The sequence below is a fragment of the Amyelois transitella genome, chromosome 11 (genome assembly GCF_032362555.1).
Source record: "Amyelois transitella isolate CPQ chromosome 11, ilAmyTran1.1, whole genome shotgun sequence".
NCBI classification, from domain to species: domain Eukaryota; kingdom Metazoa; phylum Arthropoda; class Insecta; order Lepidoptera; family Pyralidae; genus Amyelois; species Amyelois transitella.
Window position 1 is genome coordinate 4883018 of NC_083514.1, and position 12507 is coordinate 4895524.

General features: G+C 37.9%; 2 protein-coding genes across 2 annotated transcripts; both read right to left on the reverse strand.

Moving 5' to 3' along the window:
• Window positions 1-75: 75 nt before the first annotated feature.
• Window positions 76-1315, reverse strand: LOC106134877 (chromosome transmission fidelity protein 8 homolog). Its single transcript, XM_013335018.2, has 2 exons — window positions 1302-1315; window positions 76-397 (listed from the first exon to the last, which is right to left on the reverse strand). The coding sequence occupies exons 1-2, from the start codon at window positions 1313-1315 to the stop codon at window positions 76-78; spliced, it is 336 nt and encodes a 111-aa protein (XP_013190472.2).
• LOC106135014 (general transcription and DNA repair factor IIH helicase subunit XPB) lies at window positions 267-12046 on the reverse strand. Its single transcript, XM_013335174.2, has 16 exons — window positions 11480-12046; window positions 11193-11274; window positions 10905-11058; window positions 9476-9616; window positions 9048-9242; window positions 8622-8770; window positions 7792-7943; window positions 7278-7444; window positions 5653-5823; window positions 5131-5351; window positions 4512-4695; window positions 2495-2838; window positions 2043-2185; window positions 1840-1923; window positions 1495-1725; window positions 267-397 (listed from the first exon to the last, which is right to left on the reverse strand). The coding sequence occupies exons 2-15, from the start codon at window positions 11248-11250 to the stop codon at window positions 1540-1542; spliced, it is 2349 nt and encodes a 782-aa protein (XP_013190628.1). The 5' UTR covers window positions 11251-11274; window positions 11480-12046; the 3' UTR covers window positions 267-397; window positions 1495-1539.
• Between the last annotated feature and the right edge of the window lie 461 nt (window positions 12047-12507).

The window sequence follows — 12507 nt, forward strand, 5'->3', positions numbered from 1 at the left end:
TAGCTTGAGAAGGTATTAAATTTTGTAATATTTTAAATGAAACTAGTTTTATTGGATACAAATTTTATTTAACAATCATACTTTATCAGCAACGTTTGATATAATAGGCTTGGGTCGGGATTTAAAGAGCAATTTCTTCTTGACAATTGCTTTTACTTTGTATTGTGTTTTTTCGTCGATTATAATTTTTTCAATGACCGCCATTGGGTGTTCTAGTTTGACTTCCTTCCCGTTGAGGACGTGGTGGCCTAGAATGAGAACGGGATGGCCGTTTCTGTTGAAGTAGTGCAAGTCTCCGGCCACCGTTACTCCCGACGGGTTCTCCTTCTTCAACTGGATGAGGCCTTGAAGCTCTACTATCGCCCACTCCGGTATACCATTCTCGTCCGTAGTTTTACTGCAATAGATAAGTGAGATGGTAAAAACTTAAGAGAGAAGATAGAGAGAGAGATTAAAGGGAAATAAAAAAAAAAAACAGAAACAATGAAAACAGTTTATTAAATTTGTATGATTGGAGAAAAATATTGCGGCACCTGAATCGGAACACCTCCTGTAATAACTTCAATTATTTAAACAATATACATATGTTTAACATCAAGGTAGACATCATTCCAAAATATTTATACAGCAGTCAACTCCTACTGTTTCTCATTCAGACATACAAAATTATGACGCATCTAAATTGTGTCGGCGAGCGAAAGTTCTCTTAGAGCAGTATAGGTAGGCAGTGCCTATAAGGAACATTATTTTTTTAATTGTGCTCACTACGCGCAGTAGCCAATTAAATTTTATTGTAGGGGAGCCCATGAGGGGATTTTGGGATTTTCTAAAGCGCGGCAGATTAATATACAGGGGGATACCTAGTACCCTATTAAGTACTCCCACAGTATGAGCCTTCTATATATGATCGCCCGTCAAGGGAAAAGGATCAGATTAGTAAAAAATAATAATCATTGAAAATTCTCGAGCGCTTCAGGTTTAGATAAGGTGAGGTAGTTACATGCTAAAACGTGTATATTTCACTAATCTGACTTGAGATGACTTCATGAAGGGGAAGGGCTACATAGTTGTAAAAAAAAAACATCACCAGGACGTTCTCGAGCGTAGCTAATTTTTTTTTTTTATTTTGAGAGAATAATTCAAAGATTACGAAAAATATAAATCTGACGATTTCCACAAGCCAAAGTTACAAAAAATCATTCATAAAGTTTAATGCGTGCAGGTACGTGATGTAATTAAAAATGTAATTTTTTGTAATTATTTTCTGATAAATATAAGTATTCTACTTAAAAAACATGTACTTTCTCATTTGCATTCTATTTCCTCGAGCTTTTCGATTTTAAGTTCAATATATATGTATATATATATTGTTAGATTAGGCGAAACTCTCGAGATAATTGTCAGATTATGAGACAGCATGTCTAGGGCATAATGATGAACCATATACCTATATCTTAATTTGACGCGCTTGAGTATTTCAAAATGACGAATTACATTCTTTTTTTGAACTCATCATCACCGCGCACCGCAACCAGCCAGTTAGTATCGGAACTTCTTGAAGAGCGGATGCTTGTTGTGCTGCGCGTTGCGGCGGTGCTCCAAGTAGAGCGCGTCGTCGGCGCCCGCCAGCGACGACAGCGCGCCCGCGCCGCGCCGCGCGCCGCCCGCGCCGCCCGCGCCCGGCTCGCGCTCGTCCTCGCACTCCGTCTCCGATGCCGCCAGCACCTGGACAACACAACAAAAAATATGACACCCCTTATTTCACTGAGGATTCCTTCCTGTAACATACGTTTATACTGATCTTGTATAATGTTATAAATAAAGTGAAACTATACTGACTTGCTGCAGCAACATTCCTTGCTCCTCACGAGTACCATAAAATAAATCTGGTTCTTGATCCATGCCTTTCAGTTCTGTAATAACCTGAAAAATTTAGAAATAGACACATTTTAGTGGAATCTCATCACAGCCTTTTTGTGGTATTTGTATCTTAAGCAGTCATCTTAAAAAGTGGAATTTGTATCTTAAACAGTATAACTTACTTTATAACTGTACCCCTGGTTGACCAAGAAACGCTGTCTTTTCCTGCTGTAGGCCATCTCGAGAGTGTCTTGGGATACGAGCGTATAGAAGAAAGCGTTGTACTCTTCTGCTAGGGCGCCTTTCTTCGCACGCAAAATACGACCTGAAAAAATAAAAAAAATAAATTAATATTGGACCTCACAGGCTCTATTTGTATTGCTTCTCTTTGGTCACTGTATGATGCGTAACTGATAAATTAAAAATGATTGTACATTTTGTGTGCTATTTATTTTGTTGGTAAGGCTAGCTAGTGAACATGTATATTTAGACTTCGTCTTGACGTCGATGTGAATTTGTTTCCTAAGCGTGCTTTTGTTGGAGCGACTTTGCCATGTATCTGGACCCAAGGAATTTTAAAAACAACAAAATTAATGATTAGAATGTATTAACGAGATATCTCAAGTAAACATACCCAACCGTTGCGCCTCCTGCCTTCTCGAGCCGCCATGCGACGAGATCTGTATCAAGACATTCGCTTCTGGCAAATCGAAGCTCGTGTCCGCGACTTTGCTGACAAATATCGTGTTCACTTTCGGATTGAACTTGAAGTTTTGCAAGATTTGTATTCTCTCGTTTTGCGACGTGGGTCCATAAATATAGGGTTTGTTCATCTTGACGGCGTAATGTCGTAACGCGAACACGTTGTCGGAGAAAACTATAGTTTTGTCTCCCCGTTTCTCGTGGTAGCGCACTAGGAATTGGCACGCGCGGAATTTGGACGGGTTCATCACGTATAACAACATTTTTTTGTTTATTCTGTGGACAAAGAAATGTCATTTTATTATTGTATTTCGTTAGTCTGCCGAAGTAAATCTTGAAAGTTTTGTTAAAGTACAGTTTATATAATGATACATCCAATTACATACATACATACATACATAAACTCACGCCTCTTTCCCGGAGGGGTAGGCAGAGACTACCTCTTTCCACTTGCCACGATCCCTGCATACTTCCTTTGCTTCATCCACATTCATAACTCTCTTCATGCAAGCTCGGCGGTTTCGGGCACTTTTGACCTGACCCTTCACCAGGACGTCCTTAATTTGATCAAGATATGTTCGTCTAGGTCTTCCCACCCCGACCTTTCCCTCCACACTCTCCTTGTATATCTGCTTAGTCAACCTGTTTTCATTCATCCTCTCCACATGACCGAACCATCTCAACATACCCTTTTCTATTCCTGTAACTACATCTTCTTTCACATCACAACATTCCCTTATCACGCTGTTCCTTATCCGGTCACTCAATTTCACACCCAACATACTCCTTAACGCTCTCATTTCCACTGCATTTATTCTGCTTTCGTGCTTCTTTTGCCATACCCAACTTTCACTCCCATACATTAATGTCGGGACCAACACGCCCCTGTGCACAGCCAGTCGAGCCTTTTTGGATAGTTTCTGACTGCTCATAAAGGCATGCAAAGCTCCATTCACCATGTTCCCCGCGTTCACTCTCCTTTCAATATCACTATCACACTTGCCATCTGATGTAAACTTTGATCCTAGATATACAAACTCTTTCACTTGCTCAACTTTTTCTCCTCCAATCAAAATATTACATGCTGTCATTTCTTTCTCCATTTCAAAAACCAGTGTTTTAGTTTTACTTACGTTCACTTTCATTCCTTTCTCTTTTAAAGCTTCATGCATACAGTTTACCATCTCCTGTAACTCCTCCGCTGATGACGCCAGTATAACCTGATCGTCGGCATAGAGCAGACATTTGACGAGTAATTCATTCATCCTTAATCCACTTTCAGACTCTTTCAAATCTGTCAAACAACTATCCATAAATAGGTTGAACAGCCACGGTGACGCAACACATCCCTGCCTAACACCTTTCTCAATCTTAAACCACTCAGTGTGCGCTCCGTTTATCCTGACACAAGCACTCGAATCCTCATATAAGGATTTCAGTGCTCGTATCAAGAGACTGCTCACCCCATGCATAGAAAGTGCTGACCACAATTCATTCCTCTCAACTCTGTCATAGGCCTTTTCCAAATCCACGAAAGTGCAATAGACTTTTTGACTCTTGGCCAAAAACTTTTCGGCTATGCACCGCAAAGAAAAGACCTGATCAGTACATCCCATTCCCTTTCGAAATCCCGCTTGAGCATCCCATATTTTGTCATCAGTTTCATTCCTGACTCTATTAATCAATACCTTAGCATACAATTTGCCGACGACGCTAAGCAGGCTTATACCACGATAATTTTTGCAGTCCAGTTGTACAGTTATACATCCAATTAATTTAAATTTAAGCCTGTCTGTTACGTTTTCACGCCTAAACTATTTGACCGATTTTAAACAAATAAACTTTGGTATGCTTACGGTCGGTCTTATTTCAAACATAGCTTATTACTTCCTTGTGCAAATTTTTATAACAAAAACTTTAGTTGCACGATGGCGGAAGGAGAAACTGACTTCTGTATGAGGTACTCCCGGTAGAACTCGGGCGTCATGGGGCTCCACACCTCGGCGCACTGCACGCGCGCGATGTAGCCGGCGCGCTCCAGCTCCAGCCAGTTGGCCTCGTACAGCTTGGGCCCGATCAGGAAGTTCAGGTCCGCTATCTTGTCGTCTTCGCGCAGCAGTGTGGCTGTTAAACCTGAGTGGTAGAGATTGTACCATGAAGAACACGCATCGTACATTACGAGGGACGAGAAAGCGATTAAGAGATATCAATGCATTTATTATTTTTCAAATAAAGATAATCATCCGTCGAAGAAGACAAACAAAAACATAATGGTCTTTTTTTCAATTATAAAAATGACTGTATTATTTTTTTAACAATATTTTTTTTCTGCTTATTCTCTCTTTGCGTATTGCCAGTTGCATTGTCTGCCGCTCATTTCTTTTATACATACATACATAAAATCACGCCTCTTTCCCGGAGGGGTAGGCAGAGACCACCTCTGTCCACTTGCCACGATCTCTGCATATTTCCTTCGCTTCATCCACATTCATAACTCTCTTCATGCAAGCTCGGCGGTTTCGGGTACTTTTGACCTGACCCTTTTATTCACAGTCTAATATAACCGACCCAGCTTGGCATGCGAGTGCACGATGGTGAGCACCCGGCGGAACATCTTGGCGGGGATCGTGTGCACCTCGTCCAGCACCACCAGCCCCCACTCCTGCGCCTGCAGCCACTTCATGGTCTGCTCGGCCTCCCACGAGCGCCGCTGCCCGTGAGTGATCATGGAGTAAGTGGTGATGAGGATGCCCGCGCCCATTGGCTTGTCTTTCGCTTCTGATGTGAACCTGTTATTGTTTAGTTTTATTGTAGAACAAATAGCTTACAAGTTATTAAAGGAACAAGTAACTTACATTGAATGGAATTATCAGAAATTTTAAATATGGGAATGGTGATCGGTTGATGGGAAAAAATTATACAAAATTGGAATATTTCCAGCACCCATGCAGAAATATTCTGAATCTGACTTTGGCGAGGCTGTAGTCGTAATCCTATGCTAATACGTATTTAGATATTACAATATATTATTATATTTCGGAAAAAAGGTACATTTATAGAATGATGATCTGAGATAAAAGAATGTGTTACCGGCAGATGCAGCTGTCATCGGCGGTGGACCAGCACTTGAACTGCTGCTTCCACTGTTCCACGGAGACGCCGGAGTTGCACAGCACGAGCGCTCGCTTCCGCACCGTGCACACGGCCGTCACGCCGACCAGAGACTTGCCCGCGCCGCACGGCAACACTATCACACCGGACCTGGCGAGACGACAACAACATTCATCTACATCATTTAATTTTTATTTATGCCTACTAATATAGTTATAAGTATACTAACATAATGAGTCTGATTACTTTTGAATTTTGATTTAGATTCAAATCGAACTACAATTCTTTACGAGGTTCGTAAGCCAAACTGGATTGTCTGCTTATTACATACTAGCTATTTGCCCGCGACTTCGTCCGCGTAAAGTTCGAGTTGAATTTTAATCATACAATCAGATACAGACATACAGACAAAATATTATTACCGTTTTATTATATGTAGTATTTTTAAATAAAATACTCAAACAATACAAAAAAAATATTTTTAATAAAAAATTAAATCATGTTTTTGTTGGGACTCGAACTTGGACCGCCAACTTCACAGTCTTACGCGCTAACCATTGAACCATCGAGGCCGTTCCAGTGGTGTCGAAATTAAAGTAGACTAAGTACATACATATGGTCACGTCCATATCCCTTGCGGGGTAGACAGAGCCAACAGGCTTGAAAAGACTGAATGGCCACGTTAGCTATTTGGCTTAATGATAGATTGAGATTCAAATAGTGATAGGTTGCTCGCCCATCGCCTAAAAAAGAATCCCAAGTTTGTAAGCCTATCCCTTAGTCGCCTTTTACTTATATTTATATGTTATAGGTATAATGCTGTCGTATAATGATAAATTACTTTGAATTTTAAAATTAGTAACTTATTTGCAGGCAAACTCATGCCTTGAGTTCATTCAAATGTCGTTACCTTTTTTTTTAGCAAACCGATTTTGTTGAAACAAACTTTAAATGTTCTTCTGAGTTAAAACAAAGCAATTGGTGAAAGTTTGAAGTAAATCGGTTCAGTACTTTCGGAGATAATCGTGATCATACATACAGACAGACAAGAAATTAAAAAAAAATATTTTTGTTTTCTAATATTCATTCTAAGTGTCCCTCTATCGATTTCAGTCAAAAATACTAAATGTACAGACAAAATATTTTTACTATTTTATTATATGTATATAGAATAGATATAGATGAGGATGATGACGGTAGGTTGCGCTGTTGCTATATTCTGCGTCGTTGATATTGCCGTGTAGTGTAGGTAATCATGTTTATACGCTGTTAATCTCTCTTTTGTTTTCACATACACGATAATAATGCGTGCCACTGGGCGATAAGTTTCAGGTGTACCACAGCGCAACATTGTGACACGAACAACGCGTAGCAAGCTGCTGTTAGTATCTTGTATTTAAACAAGATGAACTCCATGCATTTTTTTTTATTCTAAACGAATAGGACACAGGCTAAGATCACAGACCACACCGTCACACAATCAAGTATGATTTGGTTTTTTAACGTCTTAAGTCAAATAGTCATCACTGTCACCAAACAAAACAGATTTTTTTGAAACTAAAACCTGGAATTTTATTTAGAAAGAAGAGTTTCGGAATATTTACCTCGCACGTCCGTTGCCGAACATTTTTCTCAAACTCTTTTCCTGGTAGGGCCGTAGCACCGCCGTAGGCTTCAGGTCAATGTTTATGTCGGGGTTCACCGAGTCATTGCGGAAATCGTACTCGGCCAGCAGAGGATGCTCTAACTCGATACATCGTTTTTGTATCACCTACACCATACGAATTTAAATATTAGAACACTGTGTCAGAAGCAGGACCTTGAATTGTATATGCAAAAATATCTACATCAATCGCCAATCAATACATGTTAAGAAAAAGTACTGATAATAACATGTTGAAAACACAGATACACCAAGCGCTAAAGTGTAATGAATGGTTGGACAAAGTAAGTCCTTATTACTCAACAATCACTGTTTATTTATTTCACACTCTATTATACCAATGACAACATGAGCCCTGTTTGCCCTCTAAATAAAATAAGAAACAATAGATATAATTTTTTATAGCTACTGGTAAAACTGGGTCATGCCATCAGCAACCCAACAACAAAACTAACCTCAATCTTGTCGGGGTCAACTTCGAAGGCCACGGCGGTGTTGGACGAGATGTCAGTGACCTCGTCCTCGTCGTCGTCCTTGTCCAGCTGCTGGTAGAACTGGCTGATGTCGTCGGGGACGCTGCCGTTCGCGGCTGCTGGCTTGTCCTCGCCTAAACAATGTGGGAATCGTTTTATTTGAAACACTGATGGTGTTACGTCCTAACTTGTACCAGCACTCAAACATCCAGATTATTTAGTTTGGTATAAGATAAGACGGCTAATTCAGGGAGTAGAGCACGATACTAAATCTCAAGGTGATGGGTTCAGACCCCATGTAGGTCCCATATGTGCAAGCTTATGCCTTTAACACTGGAGGTATGTTAAAATTTACATTTGTTATTTATTTATATACATGGTGACTTTGTATATTACGGAAAAATAAATACACTAAGGAAACATCTTACACACACGTTTAAGATGCAGAGTGTGGAGAGCACCACATCAGCATCATAATAAAGCATAAAATTATTCTTTGGAAATGGAACTTAAAAGAGTGATTGGTTCAAAATATAGGGTTATTATTTGATTTCATTTGGATCCAGTAACGTGTGATTCAAAAACTGGGTACACTTATAAGCTGGACACTAATAGAAATATATTAAGTCTCAAAACAGGATACAAGGAATTACCTACTACCGCTTATGAAGCGCAGGTGTAGCAGAAACGGCGACACAAACTACACTGCAGCATTTTCACCAGACGTCAATTTACATTTCTATCTAATCCAATCCAATCCTACACTAATTATCTAAACACAGCTTAAAATATCATGTCACACAAATGCTTACTAGTTTTAGTTGCGGTTGTGGCAGGTTTGTTAGGAAGCGCGGACGCCAACAGATCGTCGTCTCCGTCTCGCCGCAGCCGACATTGTTGTATCACCGGATCTTTCAGCAATTTTTGAAGCACTTCTACGTGCTTGCTCTCTACTAAATATCTACAAACACATAGAAAATAAAGGTATATTCTGTCCATAGATTATGTAAATAAAGTTTAAGTTTGTATGGATAATCTTGATCAAAAGTGAGATTGAATCTTTATTTTTCAGTATATTACACAAAACAGCACATCCAATCCTTATTCATTGACATTTTAACTATTACACAGAATTGCCAAGTTTGACCCTAATTAATGGTGTAACTTAATGTATATCGGTTTTGGCACAAATTAAACAAATATTTACTTCTGTGATGTGTTAGGGCAGTTTAAATTACCTGTTGTGTTTAAGAACAAGCTTCACTTTTCCGTAAGACAATGTGCACAATGTTATGAACTCTATGATTCCCGCAGGCACGGCGCACTTGCTCAACCTTTGGAGATATTCAATGATGTCTGCAGTTTGGAGGCCCACAGACACCGCCGCATATAAACTGTATGCAGTCAGCTTGTACTCATGAATATGTTGTGGCCTAAAAGACAAATATGTATTAGATATATTATTTTTATGTTGCTAAAATGTAATTTTGACAGGAAAATATATAATTTTTAGTTAGGCATTTAATGTTGATAAATGCCAAGATACTTTTTTATACATACAGCAAGATTGACTTATATTACATTTTTAAGGAATAATGAGGGGAAATACCACAGTTATCAGTTAAATTACCAATACGTTCCTGCTTTTGACAAAGAGTTCAATTACCTGCAGACTGGTTCAGAAATAGCAATTAGGAAGTCATGTGCGTGTTTGTAGACTGGTGAGAAGGCTTCCAAAAAAATATGGCCATTTGGAGCCACCCAGAGAGGCCGGCTCGCATTGTCAGGCTTTAGTGTCATCTGATTCCTGAAATTATAACAATTTTTAGGGTTCCATACTGAAAAGGTAAGAACGGGACCCTATTACTAGCCTCCGCTGTCTGTCACTAAGTATCAGCAAGGCAGCAAATTCTTCTTGAAATTGAGACTTTCCATTGCCACTATAACAACATATATTGAAGTGGTCCGCACACAATAAACGTGTTTCATTTCAAATTTTTTTGCTCAATGTTAATAATAGTAACAGGTCGACACTAAAAATTTTCACAGAATATTTACAAACAAACATATAATCACGTCTATATCCCTTGCGGGGTAGACAGAGCCAACAGTCTTGAAAATATTGATAGGCCATGTTCAGCTGTTTGGCTTAATGATAGAATTGAGATTCAAATAGTGACAGGTTCCTAGCCCATCGCCTAAAAGAAGAATCCCAAGTTTATAAACCGATCCCTTAGTTATTTTTCTTTATTGGTGCCAGAACCTCAGAATATTTACTTACATAACAAAATAATTAAATAACATTTATTTATAAAATTTATAAAGGGAGCTCCCCTTAATAAATACATACAACAAAGTATTTTGTTATCAACAGCACAATCTTGCAAAGACCACAAAGTAATTTGTTTATATTTGCGCGAGTCCAATTCGCACTTGGCCGGTTTTTTTCACTACATATTAAATTATTTTACATTTCCCTGTCTGTTTGTATGAACTTATATGAGAAAGTTGTGGATTGCTTTTGTGCCTGTTTGAAAGGTTGGGAAGAGGGTTGAATCGGTAAGGTGCCTGGTTAGTATGTGTGATGCGCTAATAAATGTGATTGTTTAAATACGAACTGATGCTCTTACAATGAGGGAAAACATTGTGAGGAAACTTGCACATTCAGGCGACTGAATGTGTAACCATTACTGATCCAATAAGGGTCACGATTAACATAACCATGTTTAGCCGTAGAGGTCAGATGAGAGCTGTTTGGTGTAAAAACTGATGGATGGATGGTGGGATCCATGGTCAAAGGCATGGTCATACACTGGGCTTCTCTCTAGAGTGATGAGGATCCAACCAGGACTAAAGCCAGTAGTAAATAGTACTAGTGGTATGTGTCTTAAGTACAGTAGGCTACGTGTCTAAAGCTGGGACAGGTCACTAGTTAACAATATAATTATTTTGTTGACGGTAACAATTGATAAATTGACTTGGATCTAGTTCTCTGTAATTATTAATCAATCTTCAAAATTATTAATCATCTTCAAAATATTATGATAATTTATTATGCTTTGTAGCTAAAAGTCGAATAGGATGAAATGGCAAACCTATAATCTTTAGCTCCAAATTCATCTTCAGGGACTTGTTGATCATTTTTTTCAGCATCTTGCATGGCTGCCCCTGGCACTCCAACATTCTCTGTGTTATCATCTTCAACCAAATCTATTGTCATATTATCATCTTCAACTTTTTTCTTTTTACCTATAGAATACATTTATTTCAATTATATTTATTATAATTAAGTATAAAAGTGCTGTAACACAAAGCTGACATTGTGTGAGCAGATTAATTTGGAGATTACAATTACAATTTTAGATATAATTAAACAAACTTACTTGATCTATCACTTCCTGGTTTCGAGTCATATTTTTTAAATTTCTTTGGCGGTCCCATTTTAGTTGTATATTCCTGGATTAGCTAAAAAAGAAAGAGATCTCAAAATACTGTGGTAAGTATTCAAAACTCTTTTAGAAAAATTAATCTGATTCAATGACACTGAAACAGACTTTTTGTCTATAGTTGTAATATAATTATATTTATTCAAATTCAACATTTTTATTTGCATATTATGAGCGCATAAAATATTTATTTATTTCAAAGAATATAAGTTATAGATACTCACTTTTTCTCGGAATAGAAACACACACCTAACCTACCTTATTAACTTTATGAAAATCTCGAAATATCAATTAAATGATAGGAACTTATAAAAATAGCTTCATTTTATCAAACCACGTTCAAAATTAAAAAAAAATATGGAAAATAATATAGAATAAACCTTCACAAACAAAACAAGACAAGACACTAATATCCAAACGTCAACTTCAACATCGTCACAGTTCGTTTTGATAGTGGTACATACGTAGTCGATAATCGATATATTAGTCCTATCGACTACATAGTATAAAGCAATGTCGCTTTCCCACGTCTGTTCATATGTCTATGTTTGCTTAGATGTTTTATATGTATAAATGCTACCCGTGCGAAGCCGGGGCGGATCACTAGTATCTCATATATGGAAAAATCAAATTGTAAAGTGCGGGGTAAGATGCCCGCTATTTGCAATGCACTTGGACTTAAATTGAGTCAAGATGCGTGACTATTGCTCTTACGAAGAAGGCCACTAATAACTGTTTGGGTCTAGGTTAGGTTTAAAGAACTTTATTTCCTCATAAAGAATTAACAATTCACTTACTGAGAAACTAACAATATACATCTATTAATTTAAAGATTAATTTAAAGGGTCTAATAAAATAAATAATGTACCCTAACACAATGTCTCCAAAAACGGTGGTGTACTGTTTTTGAATTAATCATTGAAAATGATGAATTCATCCATATTAATCACGTTTTTATCCCAGATGGTGTATTTTATTTCACGTAGGATCTATAGTCAAGTCTTAAATTAACGTTAAGCAGTAGGTATCGATATTACTACCCGACCCATTCTCGATCTGAACAATCGATAAAAAAGTAGTGTTAGTTAATAGATAACTATAGTAGATACTTTTTGATTGAATCTTTATTGGATTGAATCGATATGTAGTCAAACTTCTGATTATTTTGCAATCTTAATGCAAATATTTACCATAAGTATCAACTATACTCTCCATTAATTTCGGAATCAAGATATTATTTGAACCTAAATAT